The 27,862-nt window shown below is 41.5% G+C and overlaps 1 protein-coding gene across 5 annotated transcripts in view; it reads right to left on the reverse strand.

Annotated features, from left to right (window-relative positions):
* Positions 1-27,862, reverse strand: part of pdss2 (prenyl (decaprenyl) diphosphate synthase, subunit 2) — a 60,464-nt gene that overhangs the window by 21,483 nt on the left and 11,119 nt on the right. For 3 of the 5 annotated variants that reach the window (XM_071365743.1, XM_071365742.1, XM_071365744.1), the window contains exons 2-3: positions 13,578-13,715; positions 2,782-2,980 (exon numbers count right to left, since the gene is read on the reverse strand). In XM_071365743.1, the coding sequence (XP_071221844.1) occupies positions 2,782-2,980; positions 13,578-13,715 (337 nt within the window). Of the gene's footprint in view, positions 1-2,781; positions 2,981-13,577; positions 13,716-24,043; positions 24,705-27,862 lie in introns of those variants that run through there. The other 2 variants (XM_071365740.1, XM_071365741.1) reach the window with 2 other exon arrangements.

The raw sequence follows: 27,862 nt of genomic DNA on the forward strand, positions 1-27,862 counted from the left end.
GCCTTTTTGGCAAACTCCAACCGGGCTGTCATGTGCATTTTACTGAAGAGTGGCTTCCGTTTGGACATTACCATGAAGGCCTGTTTGGTGGAGTGATACAGAGATAGTTCCCTGACCAAGGCCCTTCTCCCCCGATTGCTCAGTTTGGCCAGCTCTAGGAAGAGTCTTGGTGGTTCCAAACTTTTTCCATTTAAGAATGATGGAGGCCTCTGTGTTCTTGGGGAGACACAGATCTGGTACCCTTCTCCAGCTCTGTGCCTCGACACAATCCTGTCTCGGAGCTCTACGGTCACCTCCCTGACCAAGGCCCTTCTCCCCCGACTGCTCAGTTTGGCCGGGCGGCCAGCTCTAGGAATGGAGGAGGTCACTGTGTTCTTGGGGAACTTCAGTGCTGCAGAAATGTTTTGGTACCCTTCCCCAGATCTGTACTGACACAATTATTTACAGACAGATTTTTTCACTTATAATTCACTGTATCACAATTCCAGTGGTTCAGAAGTTTACATACACTAAGTTTACTGTGCTTTTAAACAGCTCGGAAAATTCCAGAAAATTGTCATGGCTTTAGAAGCTTCTGATAGGCTATTTGATATAATTTGAGTCAATTGGAGGTGTACTTGTGGATGTATTTCAAGGCCTACCTTCAAATTCAGTGCCTCTTTGCATGACATCATGGGAAAATCAAAAAGAAAACCCCTCCGAAAAAAAATTGTAGACCTCCACAAGTCTGGTTCATCCTTGGGAACAATTTCCAAATGCCTGAAGGTACCATGTTCATCTGTACAAACAATAGTACGCAAGTATAAACATAACCTGAAAGGCCGCTGAGCAAGGAGGAAGCCACTGCTCCAAAACTGTCAATATAAAAGCCAGACTACGGTTTGCAACTGCACATGGGGACAAAGATCCTACTTTTTGGAGAAATGTCCTCTGGTCTGATGAAACAAAAATAGAACTGTTTGGCCATAATGACCATCGTTATGTTTGGAGGAAAAAGGGGGATGCTTGCAAGCCGAAGAACACCATCCCAACCGTGAAGCACAGGGGTGGCAGCATCATGTTGTGGGGGTGCTTTGCTGCAGGAGGGACTAGTGCACTTCACAAAATAGATGGCATCATGAGGATGGAAAATTATGTGGATATATTGAAGCAACATCAAGACATCAGTCAAGAAGTTAAAGCTTGGTCGCAAATGGGTCTTCCAAATGGACAATGACCCCAAGCATACTTCCAAAGTTGTGGCAAAATGGCTTAAGGACAACAAAGTCAAGATTTTGGAGTGGCCATCACAAAGCTCTGACCTAAATCCTATAGAAAATTTGTGGGCAGAACTGAAAAGGTGTGTGCGAGCAAGAAGGCCTAAAAACCAGACTCAGTTACACCAGATCGATCAGGAGGAATTGGCCAAAATTCACCCAACTTATTGTGGGAAGCTTGTAGAAGGCTACCCGAAACGTTTGACCTAAGTTAAACAATTGAATGGCAATGCTTCCAAATACTAATTGGGTGTATGTAAACTTCTGACCCACTGGGAATGTGATCTAAGAAAAAAAAGCTGAAATAAATAATTCTCTCTACTATTATTCTGGCATTTCACATTCTTTAATTTAGGTATATTGTTAGGTATACTGCACTTTGAGCTATAAACATAAGCATTTTGATGCACCTGTGTTAACATCTGCTAAATATGTGTATGCGACCATAAACATTTGATTTGATTTCATTTGAGGGGAAGAGTGGTTACTTGGTAAGAATGAGTACTAGGCCATACGAGTAAGCAACCTGTTCTACTTACTGTGTATATAGGGGTGCATTATTCCCACCCAAACATATTTTTGACATGCATGTCTGTCCAGCAGGGGGAGCTCTAGAATGTGATGAAATGGTGAAAAATAAGATATTAAGAACACTGCAAAACACATGAAAGTGTAATAAGGTGAAGGTGTAATAATGCCTATGTTTACTGTCACTGACAACCTCTGAAAGCTGCCAGATGTTTTTGCTGTAATATGCCCACATGTATTTGAGGGGGGAAAAAGTACTTCTACTATCCCTTTGATCATGATCACCATGACCTGAGGTGGCATTTTAAATGCCCGTTTTTCTATCTGAGCATGAACCATCTGAGCTGATGCAGGGAGGAGAATTTTGTAAGATCGCAAAGCAGAGAGAAAATAGGTTATTTAGATTATTTTGTGCAGCCACATTCTGACAGTTGAGCTTGGTCACAGATTATGTCAGCAATGGGTTGCCAGCGTACACACTGGAAGTGATCTGTGACACCCATGCCTGCACCCAGACACGGACACATGCACGCACAGACACACATAATCTGCAGAAGTGCTTGGTAAGAATAAGTAGAAGGCCGTAAGAGAACGCAACCTCTTCTACATACTGTGTATATGCGGGTGCATTATTCCCACCCAAACATATTTTTATTTATCTATGTGTGTGAGTATCTGTTTGCCTGCCAGAGGTCTAAGTGAGAGAATAGATTTGTTGATTCAATCAATCCACAACAGCCAGGAAAAATTGAGTGGTGTTTAAACTCCTCCGCTTAGACGGTTTGTGTTCTCATCAATATCGTTTGCCATACTGCAACAACCTCAACATTGTCAAGTATCATTTCATCTCACTGAAAAACTATTGAGACCTCAGACATATAAATGCTGAATTCAGATTGCATTTTGGAAGACTCATTTGAAGGCTGAACAAAAAAGCTCCAGGGCAAGAAATCTTTCTATCTCCAACAGAATTTGTTATATGATGACTATTTCATACCTTAGTATTGTTTAGCTGGGCCAGTCCGGTGCAGGCGTTAGCGAGCAAGAAGTCCCCACTGAGAACGGCCATCTTGTTTCCAAACTGCATGTCCTTCAGGGGTCCGTCTGAGGTGGTCCAATCCTTGAGGTTGACAATCCCACGGTGCACCAGGAAAGCCGTGTGGATGAGCTCTGTGATTTCAGCCAGGTTCCGCTGGCTGCAGAGGAGAAAAACACACTTTATGACATCAATAAAACATCCAATTTAACACATACAGTGAGCTCCAAAGGTATTGGACAGTGACACATTTTGTTGTTTTGACTCTGTACTCCAGCAATTTGGATTTAAATATGATACAACGAGGTTAAAAGGATACTTTGGGATTTTGGCAATGAGGCCCTTTATCTACTTCCCTAGTCAGATGAACTAGTGGATACCATTTTTATGTCTCCAGTATGAAGCAAGTTAAAGGTAGTTTCATGAGCCAATACTAACAAGCGTTAGAGCAATGACTGGAAGTCTGTGGATATCTGCTTTAATTTGAGGGTATTTTCATCCATATCGGGTGAACCGTTAAGAAATGACAGTCTCTTTGTACATAGTCTCCCCATTTTAGGGGACCAAAAGTTACAGCCACACATATCATACCCCAAAAACATCCTAACCTCTCACCATTACAATAAGAGGGGAGGTTAGCATATATATTTGTGCGTCTAACTTTCTCGCTCAGGATTATTCAAAATCAGGTTAGCGTCCACATCCATGTAGAAGTGTTTAGAAACATATTATATTCTTATTTACAATAAAAGGGACTCCAAAATGCATCACCCAATTGTGCTAGCTGTGCCACCAGAGATTCTGGGTTCGAGCCCAGGCTCTGTTGTAGCTGGCCGCGACCGGGAGGCCCGTGGGGTGGCGCACAATTGGCCCAGCGTCGTCCGGGTTAGGGAGGGTTTGGCCGGCAGGGATATCCTTGTCTCATCGTGCACTAGCGACTCCTGTGGCGGGCCTGGCTCAGTGCACCAAGTCGCTAGGTTTACGGTGTTTCCTCCGACACATTGATGCAGCTGGCTTCCGGGTTGGATGTGCGCTGTGTCAAGAAGCAGTGCGGCTTGGTTGGGTTGTGTTTCGGAGGACGCATGGCTCTCGACCTTCGCCTCTCCCGAGTCCGTACGGGAGTTGCAGCGATGAGACAAGACAGTAACTACTACCAATTGGATACCACGAAATTGGGGAGAAAAAAGGGGGCTACATTTAAAAAAAAAAATGTATAACATTTTTAAAAAGTGACTCCAAAATGACAATACATTATTTACCATTAATTTCTATTGGGCACAAAATAATCAGAAACACAACCAAAACAAACAGCATTCATCCAACCAATTTATAGTCACAATATTTATGTAGTCATTGCGTGCAATGAATATGGGACCAAATTCTAAACCTTTTACTACTTTAATACACATAAGTGAATTTGTTCCAATACTTTCGGTCCCCTAAAATGGGCGGGGGACTATGATTTTTTTTAAAAGCTGTAATTTCTACATTTCTAAAGCTGAGGAGTGGCTGACGTCTATACTTTAACCTCAGTCATTGTATCATTTCAAATCCAAAACAACAAAATATGTCACTTTCCCAATACTTTTGAAGCTCATTCTATTTCACATTCACTTCTACAAAAGCATGTATCAAATGTTATGAGTTACAATGGTTTAAAGATCAAAAGTGCAAATTATAGGGTGTCTAATCAAAAACACAGTTTGACCAATGACAAATTGTGTAGACAATCCTCTAAGAAAATCAAAGGTTCCAACCTCATTTCTCTATCATAATCCGTTCAAAAGTTATTGGAGTTTTTACCATTGTAGCGTGGCCAGAATTAGGGTGACTAAATCAAGAGGCCAAACGGGGAAAAAAGTGGTAAAAAAAAGAATTAATCAGAAAATGTAATCGCTTCAGGCTGGATTATGTGCTAGTATTAAGGCTACTGGCTACCTGACAGGCACTGACACTTTCGCATTGAACTGGTCATATTTCTTCTCGAATCGGAAGGATATCGATTTTGAGACACGACGTAGTATTTTAGTATACGATTAGCATATTAATTTGAAATTCCTGTTCGTTTTCGAAGATTTCTCACCAAAACAAACTTAACTCTGAAATGTCAACAGAGCACTCAGCGTATAAGAAAGCTTTTTATTTTCAAAGTCTTTAATTTAATTTAGCTCTGTCATGATAATGTTAGTTTTTTCGACCCGCTGATATTACTTTGAAGATGACCACAAAATGTAAAATTCTCAAAAGCTGTTACGAGAGACCTTCACCGCTATATCAACAGCGCTCAGTGGTTATTATCGGATGTATTAGTTTACGAAATCTGACTTTTTGGATATGTTAATGTTACGTTAGAGACAAAACATCACTTAACGATTCCGAACATGAATAATTATCATTTGTCTTGGTAAAATGTATTTTATAGCATAAGGAAGTGAAATTTCATCACCAAAGCACGTTCACACATCCTACAAATTAGACGATTTTTCAGAGATTATTTTTAAATAGATTTTATATAACCTGGAGAAAAATGTTTACCATTATTGAGAAAAAAATAAGCCTTTACTCAGTGCTATTCTTGATTACCATAAAAAAGACGCTCAACTGGTTTTTGAACGGAGCTTTTGAACTTGGCCTGAGGAAGCCTATAATCAAATGTTGATTCATTCATTGCGGGTGGATAATTACGTCCCTCTCCATATGGGCTGAGCCTGCCAGGGCGAGACAGACAGGGGGATCTGTCTGTGGAGGGAGCCAGGGATGGGTGCGCTGATGGCCACTTAGGACCATCTTTCAGCCGGTGTGAAACAGTCCTGATAAGACATTTCAATTCCAGTCGTCTGTCAATTCTAGTTGTTCCTGCCCATACTACGCCGTATAGCCGTACACATACGTGCTTTGTCTAACGGCAGGTAATTGCATGTTCTACAGTTGCTCAGAGAGAGTTGTTATTAAAATGCAATAATGTAATTTATTTGTCTGCTCAATCATATCTATTGTCCCCCTTCTGTGGAGAGGAGAACATTTGGCAATGTCTTTCATTTCAATCCCTGACACTGCATTGATGTTATTGTTAACACACACATGATTCAATTGTGTTGCTGTAGACGTTTTAACAGACAATTCATGTTAGGGATGAAAATGACAGCCTAAATGTTGAGAACAATTGATCTAATTTAACAAGATGTATTTAAGACCTTACATTCAAAATAGGCCTATTTGATTATTGGATTCAACATTCAAAACAGTTTAATAATTTATATGTTCATACTCCCTACATCAAATAGTAACCTTGGTACAAATATACCAAACACATTGTTACTGCAGCAAAAGTAAAGGATATTGAGTACATCCTGTACAAATGCAGCTAAATAATAATGTTGGCACTAGGAGCTATTCTGACGATATTCACCACTCCTCCCACCCCACCCTAGGACCCCTACAGAATCCTCGCCCCGTCTCTGCCTTAGATCTACAACTCATGATAAGCAGCGTCTTCGCCAGGAGAGGAAAAAGGGGACTTGTGTATAAATAGCTTCGGCACCCGGTTGCATAGCAACTGATGCCATCTCGCTGAGGCGTTCCCGCCCCTAACACGCCCATTGTCCTGAGTGTTCTGTTCCATTTTCCTCCCTCTACAGGGTCCCCATTACCCTGCAATACAGCTGTGTATCTGGCCTCTCTCTCTCTCTGTCGGTCTTTATCACTCTCTCTGATTCTGTCTTTCTCTCTCCATCTCTCTGATTCTGTACAGCTCTGGCCCTCTCTCTATGTTTAGTTCCCTGGTGAGCCATCAGTATTGGGCACTGGAGTGGGAGACATTTTACAAATGCTGGCTGTCAGAAGGGGGGAGAACATTCCCCTAGAGGTATCAATCAATCCCCCCATCAGTGCTCCGGCCCAGGTGCTAATGAGCCCACCCTCTGACAGGGAAGAGGGGGTGAGACAGAAGGAGAGAGAGGAAAAGGGGGGTTGTGGTACAGAAAGAGTGAAAGGAGCAAATGAGGTGACCCAGCAGAGATTTCTCTGAGTGAACGTGTCCCCACAAGAATAGTAAACAAACACTAATTTGACCAACTGGGGACATTTTGTTAGTCCCCACAATGCTATTTCTAAGGGGTTTAGGGTTAAGGTTAGAATTAGTGTTGGGGTTAGGAGCTAGGGTTAGGTTTAGTATGTGTGTCTACACACATATGATTGTGTATGCAAATGCAAAGGTCAGTGAGTACAATACAATAGTTAGTCATCATGAGTCACGACACATGACATGGAAGGCACGAGGTCATGCAACTGGATGCAACATCTTGCATTATGAGTAGTGTCACTTAAAAAAAGAATGATGTAGAGGTAGTGTATACTTTAAGCCAGTAGCTTTAAAAGTAGCACTCAAGAGCCAAAAAGGGTATCTGAAAAGTGAACACGATGTCACATACAGTGCATTCAGAAAGTATTCACACCCATGACTTTTTCCACATTTTTTTGTTTTTGTGTTAGAAAGTGTGATTAAAATGGATTTAATTGTAGTTTCTTGTCAATGATCTACGCAAAATACTCTAATGTGAAAGTGGGAAAAAATCTAACAAAATGTATGGAAAATAAAACACTAATATACAGTATCTTGATTAGATAATGATTAAAACCGCCGAGTCAATACATGTTAGAATCACCTTTGGCAGCAATTACAGCTGTGAGTCTTTCTGGATAAGTCTATGAACTTTGCACACCTGGATTGTACAGTATTAGCCCAATATTACTTAAATTCAAGCTCTGTCAAGTTGGTTGTTAATCATTGCTAGACAGCCATTTTCAAGTCTTGCTGAAGATTTTCAGGACAATTTAAGTCAAAACTGTAACTAGGCCACTCAGGAACATACACTACCATTCAAAAGTTTGGGGTCACTTAGAAATGTCCTTGTTTTTGAAAGAAACACACATTTTTTGTCCATTAAAATAACATCAAATTGATCAGAAATACAGTATAGACATTGTTAATGTTGTAAATGACTATTGTAGCTGGAAACAGCAGATTTTTTTAAGGAATATCTTCATAGGCGTACAGAGGCCCATTATCAGCAACCATCACTCCTGTGTTCCAATGGCACGCTGTGTTAGCTAATCCAAGTTTATCATTTTAAAAGGCTAATTGATCATTAGAAAACCCTTTTGCAATTATGTTAGCACAGCTGAAAACTGTTGTGCTTATTAAAGAAGCAATAAAACTGGCCTTCTTTAGACTAATTGAGTATCTATGACCATCAGCATTTGTGGGTTCGATTACAAGCTGAAAATGTCTAGAAACAAATAACTTTCTTCTGAAACTCGTCAGTCTATTCTTGTTCTGAGAAATGAAGGCTATTCCATGCGAGAAATTGCCAAGAAACTGAAGATCTCATACAACGCTGTGTACTACTCCCTTCACAGAACAGATCAAACTGTCTCTAACCAGAATAGAAAGAGTGGGAGGCCCCGGTGCACAACTGAGCAAGAGGTCAAGTACTTTAGAGTGTCTAGTTTGAGAAACAGACGCCTCATAAGTCCTCAACTGGCAGCTTCATTAAATAGTACCCACAAAACACCCGTCACAACGTCAACAGTGAAGAGGCGACCTCGGGATGCTGGCCTTCTAGGATGAGTTCCTCTGTCCAGTGTCTGTTCTTTTGCCTATCTTTTATTTTTATTGGACAGTCTGAAATATGAATTTCCTTTGCAATTCCCATGTTTTTTTTCTCTAGGATTTTGCCTGTACTTAACTCCATTCTGTTTCTTTTTATCCTAAAAAACTCCCTAGTCCTTGCCAATGATAAGCATACCCATAACATGATGCAGCCACCACCATGCTTGAAAATATGTTCTCTGTGATGTGTTGTGTTAGATATGCCCCAAACATAATGCTTTGTATTCTGGACAAAAAGTTAATTTTTTTGCCATATTGGAAACAGTATGCATGGTTTGGAATATTTGTATTATTATTTATTTATTTTCTATATTGTGGAGGAACTACAATGTTGTTGTTCCATCCTCAGTTATCTCCTATCACAGCCACTAAACTCTAACTGTTTTAAAATCACCATTGGCCTCAGGGTGGAATCCCTTAGTGGTTTCCTTATATATATATATATTTTTTTGCAACTGATTTAGGAAGGGTGTCTGTATCTTTGTAGTGACTGGGTGTATTGATATCATCCAAAGTGAATTAATAACTGCACCATGCTCAAAGGGATATTCAATGTCTGCTTTTTTATTTGTTTTACCCATCTATCAATAGGTGCCCTTCTTTGCGAACCATTGGAAAACCTCCCTGGTTTTTGTGGTTGAATCTGGGCTTGAAATTCACTGCTCAACTGAGGGATCTTACAGATAATTGTATGTGTGGGGTACAGATATGGGGTAGTCATTTAAAAATCATGTTAAAAACAATTATTGCACACAGAGTTCATGCAACTTATGTGACTTGTTACGCACATTGTTACTGAACTTATTTAGGATGGTCATTACAAAAGGGTTGAATACTTATTGACAAGACATTTCATCTTTTCATTTTGTGAAACACATTTCAGCAAAAAAATATTTTCATCAAATGACAACAGACAGATGTGCCACACAAGTTAATTAGTATTTTTGTAAAAACAATGCATGGCAATTATAATTCTAATGTTAATCATAGAAAGAATGTAGCCAGCTACACTTCCTAATGTTAATCTTCCATTTTAACGGAGAAAAGCCCTTTTTTTTTGTAAAAGCAGTTTCTTTCCTTTTCTGCATAAAAAACGCAGAATCCTGGGTTAACATGACCCCTGGACTAAAATAATTTGTTATTTAACAAAATGCTTCATTAGATTGTAACTTCCCTATAGTAGCCACCAGCTGACAGCGAACATACACTCCCCTCTATTTATTTGGAAAGTGTAGCTAAAATGTTTAATTTGGCTCTATACTCACTTTGGATTTGAAATAAAATGTTTCATCTGAGGCAATAGTACAGAATGTGACCTTTTATTTGAGGGTATTTTCATACAACTTTGTTTTACCGTTTAGAAATGAAAGCACTTTGTATCTATAAATACTTTAATGGAAATTTATACAATGGAAAAGTATACTTATGTTTGCATCAAATACCCTATTTCCTTGGAAGTTGAGTATTGGTTATATATATATATATATATATATATATATATATATGATTACATTACGTGATGAATGATTATCAACAGTTAATGTTGCCCAGATTACCCCATATCATGGAATACGTGTGTGAACGTTTATAAAGACAAAAGGCAGACACATGTAATTATTTGATTTTGATGGATGGTTGACATAACAAAAAGTTAGGTCAATATTTTCTTATCTAAAAAGTGAAAGGTGAACGTTTGATTCACTATAGATTTCTCGAGCGCATAAAAAGTTAGTGTTGTGCCAACAGGATAAAGATGGGCTCGCGCCTGTTAAAAGCCTACTGCACAAGTTATATTCCAAAATTCCAAAAACATGCCAGCGACACAATTTAAAAGATAAATGGTTGTGAGCAGAGTGTTTCTGATCGTGTTGACAATACATTTGTGTCCCTCCATTTATTATGATATGTTACGTATGCATTTGTGGATGTCCATTATCCATTTCGTAAGATTGATATGTTGCGTCCTCCAATTCGTACAATACAGTATGTTATGAATTTGTAATTGCAGTTTCACAATGAAAGGGACGAGCGCGCAACTCACAATTACTAAATATTTTAAACCAAGGCTACGATTACAGAGTTCTCCCGCCCGCCTGCCCCTCTAGAAACTACTTTCTCAAAACTAAGGATTCGAATCATGTTGTGTTATTTTACACACACGTTCAAGTAACTCTCTTTACTCTATGCTTTATTCATCCTTTTCTGAACCGCTCAACCAATTTGAACGACATTATGATGTAGCCTATGTCTTTGCATCATACTGTACCAGTAAAAAGTTTGGACACCTACTCATTTCAGGATTTCTTTATTTTTTCATTGTAGAATAATAGTGAAGACATCAAAACTATGAAATAACACATATGGAATCTTGTAGTAGCCAAAAGTGTTAAATCAAAATATATTTTATATTTGAGATTCTTCAAAGTTGCCACCCTTTGCCTTGATAACAGCTTTGCACACTCTTGGCATTCTCTCAACCAGCTTCATGAGGTAGTCACCTGGAATGCATTTCAATTAACAGGTGTGCCTCATTAAAAGTTAATTTGTGGAATGTATTGTTCTTAATCTGTTTGAGCCAATCAGTTGTGTTGTGAAAAGGTAGGGGTGGTATACAGAAGATAGGGCTATTTGGTAAACGACCAAGTCTATATTATAGCAAGAACAGCTCAAATAAGCAAAGAGAAATGACAGTTCATCATTACTTTAAGACATGAAGGTCAGCCAATACGGAACATTTCAAGAACTTTGAAAGTTTCTTCAAGTGCAGTCGCAAAAACCATCATGCACTATGACGAAACTCTCATGAGGACCGCCACAGGAAAGGAAGATCCAGAGTTACCTCTGCTGCAGAGGATACATTCATATTGCAGTCCAAATGAATGCGTCACAGCGGTCAAGTAACAACATAAACATCTCAACATAAACTGTTCAAAGACTGCGTGAATCAGGCCTTCATGGTCGAATTGCTGCAAAGAAACCACTACTAAAGGACACCAATAAGAAGAAGAGACTTGCTTGGGCCAAGAAACACGAGCAATGGACATTAGACCGGTGGAAATCTGTCCTTTGGTCTGATGAGTCCAAATTTGAGATTTTTGGTTCCAACTGCCATGTCTTTGTGAGACACAGAGTAGGTGAACGGATGATCTCCAGGTGGTGTGATAGTATGGGGGTGCTTTTCTGGTGACACTGTCAGTGATTTATTTAGAATTCAAGGCACACTTAACCCGCATGGCTACCACAGCATTCTGCAGTGATACGCCATCCCATCTGGTTTGCACTTAGTGGGACTAGCATTTGTTTTTCAAAAGGACAATGACCCAACACACCTCCAGGCTGTGTAAGGGCTATTTGACCAAGGAGAGTGATAAAGTGCTGCATCAGATGACCTGGCCTCCACAACCACCCCAACCCAATTGAGATGGTTTGGGATGAGTTGGACCGCAGAGTGAAGGAAAAGCAGCCAATAAGTGCACAGCATATGTGGGAACACCTTCAAGACTGTTGGAAAAGCATTCCTCATGAAGCCGGTTGAGAGAATGCCAAAAGTGTGCAAAGCTGTCATCAAGGCAAAGGGTGGCTACTTTGAAGAAACTCAAATATAAATATATTTTGATTTGTTTAACACTTTTGGATTCAACAAGATTCCATGTGTTATTTCATAGTTTTGATGTCTTCACTATTATTCTACAATGTAGAAAATAATATAAATAAAGAAAATGAGTAGGTGCGTCTAAACTTTTGACTGGTACTGTATTTCTGAACAGCTAAAATAAAAACTTGGTGGCGATTTGAACGAACCTTCCCAAAAATATATATGAAGGCTATCTGTATTTTGTAACAGATATTGCACAATACATTGCATTGGGGCAAAACTATACGCGTTTTATGTGATGTAATCTTTATAGTTATGCTGCCATATTGCCAAAGTTGCTGAAAAAAGAACTCTGCCTCCCAATAGCCAATGGTTGCCCATTAAATCGCTATTGACTCTCTGTGTCTTGCTTGTTGATATACTTTGTATATAGCTTGCATAAATAGCTGCATGTAGGCTAACTCCCCTTCTGAAAAAATTACATGAAATCTCTAGACTGCCTGTTGCGTCATGCTTGCGCTCCCGAATGGCGCAGCGGTCTAAGGCACTGCATCTGAGTGCTAGAGGTGTCACTACAGACACCCTGGATCGATTCCAGACTGTATCACATCCGGACGTGATTGGGAGTCCATAGGGCGGCGCACAATTGGCCCAGCGTCGTCCGGGTTTGGCCGGTGTAGGCCGTCATTGTAAATAAGAATTTGTTCTTAACTGACTTGCCTAGTTAAAATAAAAAGCAGATCCTGCACATGCGCAGAAATATCTCTCTTTAGTCCAAAACTTCCAGGTTCCAGAAAATCAGGAATCGTAGCCACTCCAAATATTTTATGCATTCAATGTACTGCTAGGTTTTCTCCGCCAGGAAAATATAAATGGTGTACTATACATGTATGAACCCTACATTGCCACGTCGAGTACAAAAAATATATATATTTTTTTAAATACATTAGTTTGAAGATACCGTTCATTCTCTTTAATCTGAATAGTTGGTCATGTCAATAGCTGGTGCCTTAATCTTACCAAATGATTAACCATGGACAAGTCAGACTGTAAGCATATTAATTTCAGCCACCCCCCAATATCCCCTCTACCCGCCCTGCTTGACAGACTCCCTCACTGATCCTATAGTAGAGGCAGCGCTGCTTGCCAGCTAGGAGAAAAGGGCCATTCAGACACCCAGCGCATCACCTGCCAAACACAACAGCGACTTCTGGTAACCACTTGGCAAGGTTGTAGAGTGATCTTCACAGAGAATTCCCTCTTCTGGGCAACATTCTGTGTATGTGCGGTGTGTGCGTGTGCGTGTGCGAGTGAATGTCGTCATCAGAAAAAAGGACATAAATTGGAGCTGGTGTGTGTGGGTGCTGTCAGATCAGGAGCAATGACAAGTATTTTCCTGTCTTTTCACCAAGTCAGTGGTAATAAAGGAAAGGAGTTAAGGAAAGGAAGATAAAGGAATGTGAAGACAAAGCCCCAGAGAGGCGTGTTTACCTGGGGTAGATGCCACTGATCATGTCCTGGGGGAAGAGGTCTGAGGCTTTGTGCTGGCTGGGACCGGCTGCCTTGGACATCAGTAGGACGACCAGGCCCCTCATCTGAAGGTTGTTTCTACTGTCATAGACAAAGCCCCTGAGAAGAGGGACAAGCATCAATTACACATTTATTGTTGGGTAAGGGTTTATAAATGTGGGAATACACTGTTTCATACACAGAAAATCCATAAAACAGGCAGCCCTTGTGCCAAATCTAGAATTTGAATAAATTGGCCATTTCATGTAGGATATTTGTTCGTTCCCACACATTTAAAGAAATGTCCTTCAGGAGTAAGAAAAAAAAAAACTATATATTTTCATCATTCAAAAATCCATTCTGACAAGCAGGGAATTGACTTGGGATGGCAGGCTAAGTAAGCAACCTCTTAACAATGACAAAGAAAATGGCCAGTAACTGTATGGAAATGAGATGTGGTGCAACTATGCTAATGAGGCTGTGTGTAGCTTTCACCACCTCTCTCCAGGGGTGCCCCAGAAATCCCTTTATTCCCTCTCACATCATTGCTAAGCAAACAAAATGGCTAATTGCTGCTTCATGGGGGTGACGTATAGAGAAAGGTCAACACACTCATGAAGACAACTGCTTTTCAAGATCATCATTAATTCAGCTGCATTGCCAAAGATTATTTGGGCTACATCATTGCAAATAGTGAAGGGGCTTTTTATTCAGTCAAGAGCTCTGAGTTAGATAAACATTTTCAGTAGCTGAAATGACAAACTTTTTTTAATTGCTAGGGGAAAGTGTCCACCTGAGAGCACAGCTATGGGGAGGTGAGAGAAGAACTTGATTTGCTGTTTGTGAAAATGTATGTCATTGAATGGACCTCAGAATATTGCTCCACTACTTCCTGTTTGTTGGTGGACTCCACTCTTTGATGGAAACAAATATACATCTCACAGAGTAGCTTTAAATAAGCAAGTTTTGACGTCATTTACAAAATAACCTCCAACACTCTACTCAGCAAATTGGATGTAGTCTATCACAGTGCCATTGTCACTAAAGCCCCATATACTACCCACCACTGCGACCTGTATGCTCTCGTTGGCTGGCCCTCACTACATTGGGGTGGCGGGTAGCCTAGTGGTTAGAGTGTTGGACTAGTAAACAAAAGGTTGCAAGATCAAATCCCTGAGCTGACAAGGTAAAAAATCTGCCGTTCTGCCCCTGAACAAGGCAGTTAACCCACTGTTCCTAGGCTGTCATTGAAAATAAGAATTTATTCTTAACTGACTTGCCTAGTTAAATAAAAGGTCAAACAAAAAAATATCCATCGCCAAACCCACTGGCTCCAGGTCTATCTATAAGTCTTTGCTAGGTAAAGCCCTGCCTTATCTCAGCTCACTGGTCACCATAGCAACACCCACCCGTAGCACGCGCTGCAACTGGTCATCCCCAAAGCCAACACCTACTTTGGCCGCCTATCTTTCCAGTTCTCTGCTGCCAATGACTGGAACAAATGGCAAAAGTCATTGAATCTGGAGACTTATATCTCCCTCACTAACTTTAACCATCAGCTGTCAAAGCAGCTTACAGATCACAGCTTATAGAACAGCCCATCTGTAAAAAGCCCACCCAACTACCTCATCCCCCCCCATCCCTTTTGCACCGCAGTATCTCTACTTGCACATCATCATCTGCATATCTATCACTCCAGTGTTAATGCTAAATTGTAATTATTTCACCACTATGGCCTATTTATTGCCTTACCTCCCTAATCTTACTACATTTGCACACACTGTATATAGATTGTTCTATTGTGTTATTGACTGTACGTTTGTCTAGCCCATGTGTAACTCTGTGTTGTTGTTTTTGTCACACTGCTTTGCTTTATCTTGACCAGGTCGCAGTTGTAAATGAGAATTTGTTCTCAACTGGCCTACCTGGTTAAATAAAGGTGAAATAAACAAAGAGACTTATGATTCATTAAAGACCAAACCATATTGATCAGCTGTGGCACAACATGCAGTTCAAGCAGAGCTGCAAGTCTAGCACTGGTCTTGCCACTCTGGAGATAAAATATCTGTGGTCCCAGGGGAGCGCTTAGACAGAGCACATCTAATCCTGTCCCCAGGGTGCCCCCTGTGCCATGAATCACACTCTCGTTAGAGCCCCGAGTAGACACCGAGCACCGCCCACTCTGCTCGAGCCCAGACACCAGCGTCCACAAGACAGTCTCCCTCCCCCTGACCCAGCCCTGCACCACAGGGAGGGGAGAGAGCTGGGGAGAGGGAGCGAGGCAGAGGGGAGGAAAGAGACAGACAGAAAATGAAGGGAGAGCAAAAGGCAGAGGAAGAAGAGAGCGGGAGAAAGAGGTGGAGGAAGAGAGAGGAGTGGAAAGGGAGAGAGAGACGGGCAGGGAGAGGGGAATGGAGAGAAATAAAAAAGGGAGATGATAGGAGATACGGTAAGTGCAATAGATAAGCGAGGAAAGTGACAAGTCTAATTAGATCTGTTAAATCCAATGGACCCTAACAAAAACCATCACATGAAATAATGTAAGTTGTGGTGTGATACTTTCCAGTGTTCGTAATGGTAACAAAAAGAACAGCATGTAGCCTAGGTGAACCACAACACTTTTACCAGGTTTCTAAAATACCTCCTACATCAGATTCAGATATTTAGTTTTTAATAGTCACATGTACAGGGTTTCAGGTGTGATTGCAGAGTACAGTGAACATTTTAGGCTCCGAGCTTCAACATGCAGGACCAAGTGAAATAAAACAATGAAAATGGTAATTAAAAAAACTACAATATAAATAGCACTATACACACACACACGTCATAACAACTGTAGCAGTGATGAATAAATTAAATGTCCATTGGGGTGGAGGCAGAGTAAAGACTGTTGAAGGGGTGGGGTGGAATGACCATAGGGGGAGCAGCATGTGTGGGGACCAAGTGAAATAAAAACAAAAATGATTGAACTTCTTTTTTTTAAACTCTAATATACATATTAACAACAGTGATGAACGTCGTTGAGGTGGGAGCAGAGTAAAAGTCCGTTTGGGGGGGGGGGGGGGTAGCTGACTAGGGTTGGCTATTCAGCAGCCTGATGGGAAAAACTATTAGTCAGTCTTCCAGTTGTCATGATGCTGCTGTCCTGCCCGCGTCTGATCGATTGAAGCGGGGAGAACAGGGCATGGTTTGGGTGGCTGGGGTCCCTGATGATCTTCTTGGCCTTCCTGCGACACCTGGTGTTGATGGGGGCGTGTCCAGCCTGGATCCTCCTGAAGTCCACAATCAGCTCCTTGCTGACATTGAGGGAGAGGTTGTTTACCTGGCACCACGCCATGAAAGTGCCTACCTCCTCTCTGTAGGCCGCCTCATCGTTGTTGGTAACCAGGCCTAATACTGTCATGTCGTCAGCGAACTTCATGATGGAGTTGGAACTGTGTGAGGCCACGCAGTCGTGGGTATACAGGGAGTACAGCAAGCGACTGAGGATGCCACTTGTGGGGCCCCCGTGTTGAGAATCTGTGTCGAGGAGGTAATGTTGCCTACCTTCACCCCATGGGGGCGGCCCGCCAGGAAGTCCAGGACCCAGTTGCATAGGGAGGAGTTCAGACCCAGGGCTGTGAGCTTTGTAAAGTGCTTATAGGGCACTAAGGTATTGAAGGCCGAGATGTAGTCAATGAACAGCATCCTCACATAAGCATTCCTTTTGTCCAGGTGGGTAGGGGCAGTGTGCAGTGCAATGACGATTGTGTCGTCCGTGGATCTGTCAAGGCGGTAGGCAAATTGGAGAGGGTTGAGTGCATTGGCGAGAGAGGAGGTGATATGGTCTTTGACTAGCCTCTCGAAGCACTTTCTGTAACCAAAAAATATGTATTCAAAAGGTAAAAACTGACATTACGAGGGGTGAAATTACACTGGAATTCCTATAGCTTTCAATTAAACAACGGCAACCACACCAAAAAATTTGTCTGCCTATGGCGAGACTGGCCAAGTCCGCAGCCTGAAGATGACAAATGATTAATATGCATGCCAGTCTCTACACCATGGCACATCAATCAATCATAATCACCCTCCTGCAAAGGGGTGGGGCTGGGATGAGCGCTGGGAGAGAGGGAAAGAGGGAGAGAGATGGGTCAATGTCATTTTAATGGGTAGGACTAAATGTTAGCCAACATTTATCACAGTGCTCTCTGAATCTTATCTACCGGTCCTCTACCTAGACCTGCACAATTATTCAAATGTATCGAATGTAGGCCTAGTTAGCCAATTTTTGGGGTAAAGCAGCAATAACCATTTCTTAAGTGAGTGCACAACCACTGAAGCCTTAAGCACATAAAAGTAACATTTGGATAAACTCTTTCGTGTACAAAATAGAATTTGACATCTACCTCTAAATATTTCCTGAAACCCTAAATGTGACAAACAAAAAAAAGGAAGACAAAACTCAGTCAAAAACAATGGAAGCCACTTGAAGAGAAAAGTCAAACTGTGTCAAGGTCTTTCCCTGCTACAAAGTGAAAGTTCCTTTTTCCTGCATGGCCACACTAACTCCAGACTTTGAGCAAAGTTAGCTGAGCTGCATTTTTTAGAATGAAAGGAAAGGGAAAACCGAAACACAACTCCACAAGGGTCTGCCTGTCTGCTATTGTGGATATTTTTATCTGCGCCACATCTTGGGCAGAGACACAGTAGGAAATAGGAACCAGCCAACCCAAGCTGACAGTGAGGAGTCAGACTGTCAGAGGTCCACTTCGCCCCCGCACTACAACACCCAAATGGATTGTCATATCAGATTTAGGTGTATAGGTTATTACACCCTTGAGCTACAGTTTCCAACACACTCGTCTGCAATGGCGGGATTGGATTCCAGCACTATCATTCCATGTCCTATTCCTTATTTCTTACAGTGAGGAGCCATTCATCCCCAATGAAGAGAGATGGCACTGGAGGGTAATCTAACTACAGTGTATTCGGAAAGTATTCAGACTCCTTTATCCACATTTTGATACATTACAGACTTAATTTTTTCCCCTTCATCAATCCTAAACACAATACCCCATATTGACTAAGAGAGAACAGGTTTAGACATTTTTGCAAATGTATTAACAATAAAAACAGAAATACCTTATTTACATAAGTATTCAGACCCTTTGCTATGAGACTCAAAATTTAGCTCAGGTGCGTCCTGTTTCCATTGATCATCCTTGAGATGTTTCTACAACTTGATAGAGTCCACTTGTGGTAAATTCGATTGATTGGACATGATTTGGAAAGGCACACACCTATCTATATAAAGGTCCCACTGTTGAAAAAAATCTAGCCATGAGGTCAAAGGAGTGTCTGTAGAGCACCGAGACAGGATTGGATCGAGGCACAGATCTGGGGAAGGGTACAAAAACATTTCCGCAGCATTGAGGGTCCCCAAGAACACAGTGGCCTCCATTCTTAAATTGAATAAGTTTGGAACCACCAAGGCTCTTCTTATAGCTGGACGCCTGGCCAAACTGAGCAATCGGGGGAAAAGGTCCTTGGTCAGGGAGGTGACCAAGAACCCGATGGTCACTCTGACAGAGCTCCAGAGCTCCTCTGTGGAGATGGGAGAACCTTCCAGAAGGACAACCATCACTGCAGCACTCCACCAATCAGGCCTTTATGGTAGAGTAGCCAGATGGAAGCCACTCCTCAGTACAAAGCACGACAGCCCGCTTGGAGTTTGCCAAAAGGCACCTAAAGACTCTCAGACCATGAGAAACAAGATTCTCTGGTCTGATGAAACCAAGATTGAACTCTTTGGCTTGAATGCCAAGTGTCACGTCTAGAGGAAACCTGGCACTATCTCCACGGTGAAGCGTGGTGGCAGCATCATTCTGTGGTGATGTTTTTCAGTGGCAGGGACTGAGAGACTCGTCAGGATCGAGGAAAAGATGAACCAAGCAAAGTACAGAGAGAACCGTGATGAAAACCTGATCCAGAGCGCTCAGGACCTCAGACTGGGGTGAAGGTTCACCTTCCAACAGGACAACGACCCTAAGCACACAGTCAAGACAACGCAGGAGTGACTTCGGGTCAAGTCTCTCAATGTCCTTGAGTGGCCCAGCCAGAGCCTGGACTTGAACACGATCGAACATCTCTGGAGAGACCCGAAAATAGCTGTGCAGCGACGCTCCACATCCAACCTGACAGCGCTTGAGAGGATCTGCAGAGAAGAATGGGAGAAACTCCCCAAATACAGGTGTGTCAAGCTTGAGGCATCATACCTAAGGAGACTCTAGGCTGTAATCGCTGCCAAAGGTGCTTCAACAAAGTCTGAATACTTATGTAAATGTGATACTTAAAAATAAAATGTATAAATTAGCAAACATTTCCAAAAACCTTTTTTGCTTTGTCATTATGGGGTAGTATGTGTAGATTGATGAGGGGGAAATGTAATACATTTTATAATAACGCTGTAAGTCAAGGGGTCTGACTACTTTCCGAATGGACTCTATCTAGCTGATAGTTTAGAGAGGTAAAAAATAAGATATATTCCCCTGCAATACCTTTGTTGAGGTGGTGGGAGGGTAAATGCTTAATGGGTAATTTGGTCAAATTCAGCTACGAGGCTTTGTAATTAATACATTTGAACTAAGTGATAGGTGTACTACAAAATCAACGTTTTAACCTCTAACAGAGGTCAAATGTTTAGATCAGTTAATGTCACTCTGTCAATGTCACACACTCATTTGGGGTTGATAATTTAACATAATCTAAACAGCACAGATTCCATGGGACTTTTCATTTAAATTAGACACATTTAGAGACATGGAATAATAAAACAATACGTTTATTTTGTTTCACCTTTTAGTAGACTACAATTCACTGAAGGAAAATCACCAAAATTGGCTTTCTTTTAGTTGTCATTCCATGATCCACAATGCATCATTGTGTCTTTTTATTATATTTAAATCCTCCATTTGATTTACTGTAGGCTGTTTTAAGAAGCAACTTAGCCAATATGTTTTGTTATGTTTACATTTAATCTCAGACTATTTTTTTTGCTTTGTTACATTTACTGGATGACACTATTTGTCAGAGGAGGTCACTCTAGTCTACACATAACTTTGCACCCAATACCAGCAGGCACTGTACGAGGAGAGGAGAATATTTAAATTGCCAGTACAAGCCACAAGGGGGTAGCCACTGTACCCAGCTCACTCCTCTACAGCTCAGAGAAACAAGAAGACACACCAGCATCTTCCTCTGGGACCTGTAAAAGCAACCATGAAATAAAATAAGAAATTCAAACTTTTCTGAAACATAAGGATGGTTAATTACAACCATCTAGTCAATCACACTTGCTCTCAATACCAGCATCTTTGACACACTTAGCCTATAGCGTAGACCCCTCAAACTTAACTCCAGACCTCGAAGACAGTGGCTGGTGGCTGCAATTAATTATCAGGTAGAACAGAGAAACAGCAGGCTCCGGACCTTGTAGGGTAAGAATGGAATAACCCTGGCGTAGACTGTACTGAGGCACCAGAAACAATGGGTTTTCTAATTAAATTGAATTATGATAAATTAAAAGGAATTGTCCACTCAAAATACAACCTAACATGACAGAGTCGGTGCACCAAATATAGAATCATGAATTGGTCCTCTCAGGTTCTCTGCAAGCAAGAATGTTAAATAAAATTATATTTGAACTTACACTCTGCCCGATTGTCCGTAGTGTGTTCAGCTGCTCAAAATTTAAACAAAACCATGTAAACACCTGTAAGACTTCGGTTAGTATGCATGACACACTGCTCGCTTAACCCGGAAGCCAGCCGCACCAATGTGTCATAGGAAACACCGTCCAGCTGGCGACCGAGTCAGCTTGCATGCGCCCAGCCCGCCTCAAGGAGTCGCTAGAGCGTGATGGACAAGGAAATCCCAACCGGCCAAACCCTCCCCTAACCCGGACAACGCTGGGTTGTGTGCCGCCTCATGGGTCTCCTGGTCAGGTCCTGCTGTGCCACAGCCTGGGATCGACCCAGGTCTGTAGTAACACCTCAAGAACTGTGATGCAGTGCCTTAGACAGCTGTGCCACTCGGGAGGCCCATAGACCCACTTTTTGAAGTAGGTTTAATAATAATAATACTTTCCTGTGGATCATTTCTCTCAGATTTCGACTAGAGATTGACCACCAACACCACAGACAATCGGCAGAGTAAGTTTAAATATAATTGTATTCAACATTCGTGACAGACAAGGGACGTTTAGCATTTTTCTATGTAAATATGCATGGCATTGTCTACATAATTCATCGCCACATTTCGTAACTAACTGCAGCATTGCCTGGTCCCAGATCTGTTTGCTTTCATGTCAACGTCCATGACAAGGAGTGCCATGATGGCACACACAGACTGGTACCCAGTAACTGCAACATGGCTTGGGTCACTAAAAGTGAGCTCTAGTGGCTCGACGGCATATGGTGCCAGCTGCGACAGGCCTATATGAAAGAAAGCGGGCCCTTTAGTGCGTCTACATTTTGGGGCATTGTTGTGGGGTTGAACTTGTCAGTCGAGAAGGCAGAAGTTGGTTGAATCAGCTCTATCAGAAGTTATGCTTGGGAAGATGCGGGGGTGACACTCTAGACCCAAACTGTTACAGACCTATATCCATCCTGCCCTGCCTTTCTAAAGTCTTCGAATGCCAAGTTAACAAACAGATCACTGACCATTTCGAATCCCACCGTACCTTCTCCGCTGTGCAATTCGGTTTCCGAGCTGGTCACGGGTGCACCTCAGCCATGCTCAGTGTACTAAACAATATCATAACCGCCATCAATAAAAGACAGGACTGTGCAGCCGTCTTCATCGACCTGGCCAAGGATTTTGACTCTGTGAATCACCGTATTCTGAATCGGCACACTCAACGGCCTTGATTTCCCAAATGACTGCCTCGCCTGGTTCACCAACTACTTCTCAGACAGAGCTCAGTGTGTCAAATCAGAGGTCCTGTTGTCCGGACCTCTGGCAGTCTCTATGGGGGTACCACAGGATTCAATTCTCGGGCCGACTCTTTTCTCTGTATATATTAACGATGTCGCTCTTGCTGCGGGTGATTCCTTGATCCACCTCTACGCAGACGACACCATTCTGTATACATCTGGTGCTTCTTTGGACACTGTGTTATCAAACCTCCAAACGAGCTTCAATGCCATACAACACTCCTTCCGTGGCCTCCAACTGCTCTTAAAGCTCTTCAACTGATCGCTGCCCGCACCCGCCCGCCCGACCAGCATCACTCCTCTGGATGGTTCTGACTTAGAATATGTGGACAACTACAAACACCTAGGTGTCTGGCTAGACTGTAAACTCTCCTTCCAGACTCATATTAAACATCTCCATTCCAAAATTAAATCTAGAATCAGCTTCCTATTTCGCAACAAAGCCTCCTTCACTCACGCTGCCAAACATACCCTCATAAAACTGACTATCCTACCGATCCTCGACTTTGGCGATGTCATTTACAAAATAGCCTCCACCACTACTCAGCAAACTGGATGCAGTCTATCACAGTGCCATCCGTTTTGTCACCAAAACCCCATATACCACCCACCACTGCGACCTGTATGCTCTCGTCGGCTGGCCCTCGCTACATATTCGCCGCCGGCTCCAGGTCATGTATAAGTCACTACTAGGTAAAGCTCCACCTTATCTCAGCTCACTGGTCACCATAACAACACCCACCCGTAGCACCCGCTCCAGCAGGTATATTTCACTGGTCACCCCCAAAGCCAACACCCCATTTGGCCGCCTTTCCTTCCAGTTCTCTACCAATGACTGGAACGAATTGCAAAAATCGCTGAAGTTGGAGACATATCTCCCTCACTAACTTTAAGAATCAGCTATCTGTGCAGCTTACCGATTGCTGCAGCTGTACACAGCCCATCTGTAAATAGCCCATCCAACTACCTACCTCATCCCCATATTGTTTCATTTACTTTTTGCACACCAGTATTTCTACTTGCACATCTATCACTCCAGTGTTAACTTGTATAATTGTAATTACTTCGCCACCATGGCCTATTTATTGCCTTACCTCCTTACGCCATTTGCACACGCTGTATAAAGACTTTTCTATTGTGTTATTGACTGTACGTTTGTTTATTCCATGTGTAACTCTGTGTTGTTGTTTGTGTCACACTGCTTTGCTTTATCTTGGCCAGGTCGCAGTTGTAAATGAGAACTTGTTCTCAACTGGCCTACCTGGTTAAATAAAGGTGAAACAAATTAAAAATTAAAAAGCTGGTGATTGACGTCATAACCATGACAGGTCCATAAAATCAGGTCTTCTAAAACCACAGCCAATATAGAGTTGCATTGTGTATGATGAAATTGTGTATTTTTTACATTTTGACATTTGCATTACAAACATGATGTAATGTATGCAATACTAGATGATCGTGTGTAAACCATACCTTGCAGTGTTGAGTAACGGGTGTTTTGTTCCAACCAGTTTCCTCACGTGCATTGCTGCATTACTGAGTTCATCACTCAGCAAGCAGCGTAGGCTCATAAAAGAAGTCGGATAACCCACTATTTTCTCTGCATCCGAGACCACTTTATTCCAATTAGAAGGCGTTGTGTTGGAGAAAAGACTTATGTTCCTCTGTCCACGGTTTAGCAAAACAATGCACGAGAGCCGAGACCAAATTACTGTCATCTTTACAGCTGAAGGTCTTTTACTAATTAAAGTTTAAACAAATATCAAGTAAACCCTTGACAGGTCTATATCCAAGCTTGACACAAGCTAGTATAGATAGCTATGTCGATTAAATAAATAAACTAAACGGTGGCAGGAAAATTACATTAACTGATGAAATTAGATATGTAACTGTTAGCTAGCTATCCATCCATATTTACAGAACCTAATGTTATTATAATGGATATCATCCTCGCTGTCGACAGTCACATTAACTGAAATAAGTATTATACATAATGTTATCACCCTACTTAATCTGATACTTATACCCTTTGATGTATCCTATAAAATGTCCAGTAAATATACCGTAACACACGACCTAAAATGTTAAACATTGACACAGGAGGCCGCCATCTTGACGAAACGCAATACGGTATGTCGCAAAAACGTTACAAAAGTTATTGATTGATGTGCCCTGGGCTGCGTTCAGTACGAAAATAAATTTCCGCTAGATAGCACATCCACTATTCGCTATATCGTAAATAAATGTATGTATGAGAACAAACATTTGCTTTATGGTCTTAATTTAAGATTATTGTAGGCCTACGCTTAGTATTGTGGTTAATGTTAGGGATAGGTTTAAAAACAGGTTTTAAGAAGATAAATTGTAGAAATTGGTGGTGTTTATTGTGTCTCATTAACTTTGTGCCTTATTAACCAGTGGCGAGCCGGAAAAACGGTGTGCAACATTCAGTTAAACGGAAACTGTACGGTTCTGAACAACCAGTTGAAAAACGGGGAGGGGTTGGCAAAATGCATTGCCGGCCTTTGAATAAGGCACTCATAGCTTCAAGCCACACCCGCGACACCCACCTAACGGAGTAAACGTACCTCAAAATCTGTTCGAGAACGTTGAAGAATGTTTTTTGGGGAAACGCGTCATTCATTACTAACCGTCACGCATTTTAGCAAAGAAAAATATTAGTGTTGCGTGTAGAAAAATTGACAAAACATAAAACATTGTTTAATTTTACTAACTGAGAAGGATCCAACATTCGGGTGAAATAAAATTGAGGGAAAAAACATGCTTTTTTTCTTCGGATTTTGGATATCCTTCAGAAGAAGTGTCTTTGATATAATATGATTATTGAAAAGTCATTTAGGCTAACAAAGCTGACATGATACCACCATGTAGGCTAGAATTTGTCATTGGCATCACAGTTGTTACATTTGTGTTCGTGTCTGGTGCGCTCCTGCTGCTGTTACATTTGTATCAGCGGCGAGCAAAGTCAATACATTGCAGCCTATCATTTCACCTCACCTGAGGCGATTCAGAAACTCTTGGGAGGACAGTGGAAGTTGATCAAATTGCTTAGCCCTATTTGGGTCGTTCCAGCAATTGGTGCCTTTTCAACAACAAAAAAACTTTGATTTCACCTCATTTTAACATTCTGTCATACAGAGCACATGTTCAACTTAATAAAAGAAAAACGTTTTCACATCTCAAGAGAAACAAAATAAGTGCCTATTAAGTGCCAAATAAAGTAACAGGGTTGACGACTTAATCTAAAATCAGCCATAAATCCTCTTGTGACATGGGGAATGGAAGCTTGTTGTGTGCACAGGGAAGAGCAATTGTAAGAAAAAAAAAGAAATTGTCAAAACATTTCAAATTAGGCCTATGCTCAACCAGCTCAGTATTCCACCACAAAATACTAGAAAATGGCCAAAAAGAGTAGAACCAGTTTACCTGTTTTTACACCAGGATTTGACTATTAGATGTTCAATGTTTCTTTTGAAATAAAATATAAAAAAAATATTTAAAACAAGATTTTGTTTAAGGTTGACTTTAAATGAGGGACAGACGTAATTGAATCACTCATCACATGAAATAAATAATAATCTTCAGAAATTACTTACTTTGTCAAAGCAACAAAAAAAGAACTAGGGCTTAACAATGATGGTGAAAACTTGGAGAAATATTGTGGTTAATGAGTTAAAATCGTAGAAGTCACAGAAGGTGCACGGAGGGACATACAGTATGAATGTATTCACACCCCTTTATTTTTTCCCACATTTTGTTGTGCTACAGCCTGAGTTTAAAATGAATTAAATTGAGAATAGGCCTAGGCCTAATCTCTTTTTCTGGTGCTCCTAAATATTGTTTGGTGCTCCTAACTTTTTTAAGTTGGGAGCACCAGTGTGCTACTGTAACGGATGTGAAATGGCTAGCTAGTTAGCGGTGGTGCGCGCTAATAGCGTTTCAATCAGTTACGTCACTCGCTTTGAGACCTTGAAGTAGTGGTTCCCCTTGCTCTGCAAGGGCCGCGGCTTTTGTGGAGCGATGGGTAACGATGCTTCGTGGGTGACTGTTGTTGATGTGTGCGCCCTGGTTCGCGCCCGGGTCGGGGCGAGGGGACGGACTAAAGTTAAACTGTTACACTACCAATAAAAAAGTTTGCCTAATTAAAGGTACTCAGCGAAATGACTTTGCCACGAGTAGCACCGCAGATATTGAGAAGAGCGAGAGGCTCTTTCACAGTCACACACAGTATCTGCACATGTGCACGAGTTCGCTTCATGCTGTTGACAGCATGGTAGCCAGGGCACCAAAACAGGGGAGAAGTTGTAGCTTCGCGCTTCAATGCTGTTAGTTGTTGCGGAAATTGACCCACTATGCTGTTTACTTTTTACATCTACGTCATACTCTATAAGCGTGGGATCTTCACCATGTAAATTCACTCTTATTCAGAGAACTTTGGCTGCATTTACACAGGCAGCCCAATTCTGATATTTTGGCCAATTAATGGCAAAAGAGCTGATCTGATTGGTCAAAACATCAATTAGAATTGGGCTGCCTGTGTAAATGCAGCCTTAGAGCATCTTTAGCTGTGTTTACACAGACAGCCCAATTCCGATCTACTGTCCAATCTGATAGGTCAAAAGACAAAATTGTTGAAAAAAAGAGCAGAATTGGGCTGCCTGTGTAAATGCAGCCGTTGAGCATGGATTCCAGGAAAAAAATCTAAATCTGTTAAATATTACTGATAGCTATAATTTCATTAAATATGTGTTTGCTTTCATTAAGCATTTTGATAACACTTTATACCAAGTTGCTCATATAAGCCTACCTGTGTAATAACACAACTACCAATTGCAGATGTCTGGAGGGTCTGGTTGAGTGGAAGGAGCTGTGCTACATTACATTTTGTGTTGACTATTCTACAGGAAAAACATAATTATTATGTTTCAGTTCATGTAACAATATCGAACTGCAGGCTGTGTGTGTGTCTGTCTGTCTGTCTGTGCATGCATACGCGGGACAATGCACTCATTGAGTTACACAATCTGCTTATGAACAGAGACTAGACAGGGATATTATTTCAAGGACATTTTCTTCTAGAACAAGGAGCTCCCATTTTTGGGACTCCTCTGTGGATTAACGATGATGCCTCTCCTTTCCTTCATCTGCATTGAGGATAGTAAAAGCAATTATAGCCTACCAGGAAGGAAGTAAGCCACCTTACAGTAGATACACCCTGTGGAAAGTCATGGAGCTAATATGTTAAGTAGGAGGGCATCTGCCTCTTCTCAT

This window comes from Salvelinus alpinus, chromosome 25 (assembly GCF_045679555.1).
Source record: "Salvelinus alpinus chromosome 25, SLU_Salpinus.1, whole genome shotgun sequence".
NCBI lineage: Eukaryota > Metazoa > Chordata > Actinopteri > Salmoniformes > Salmonidae > Salvelinus > Salvelinus alpinus.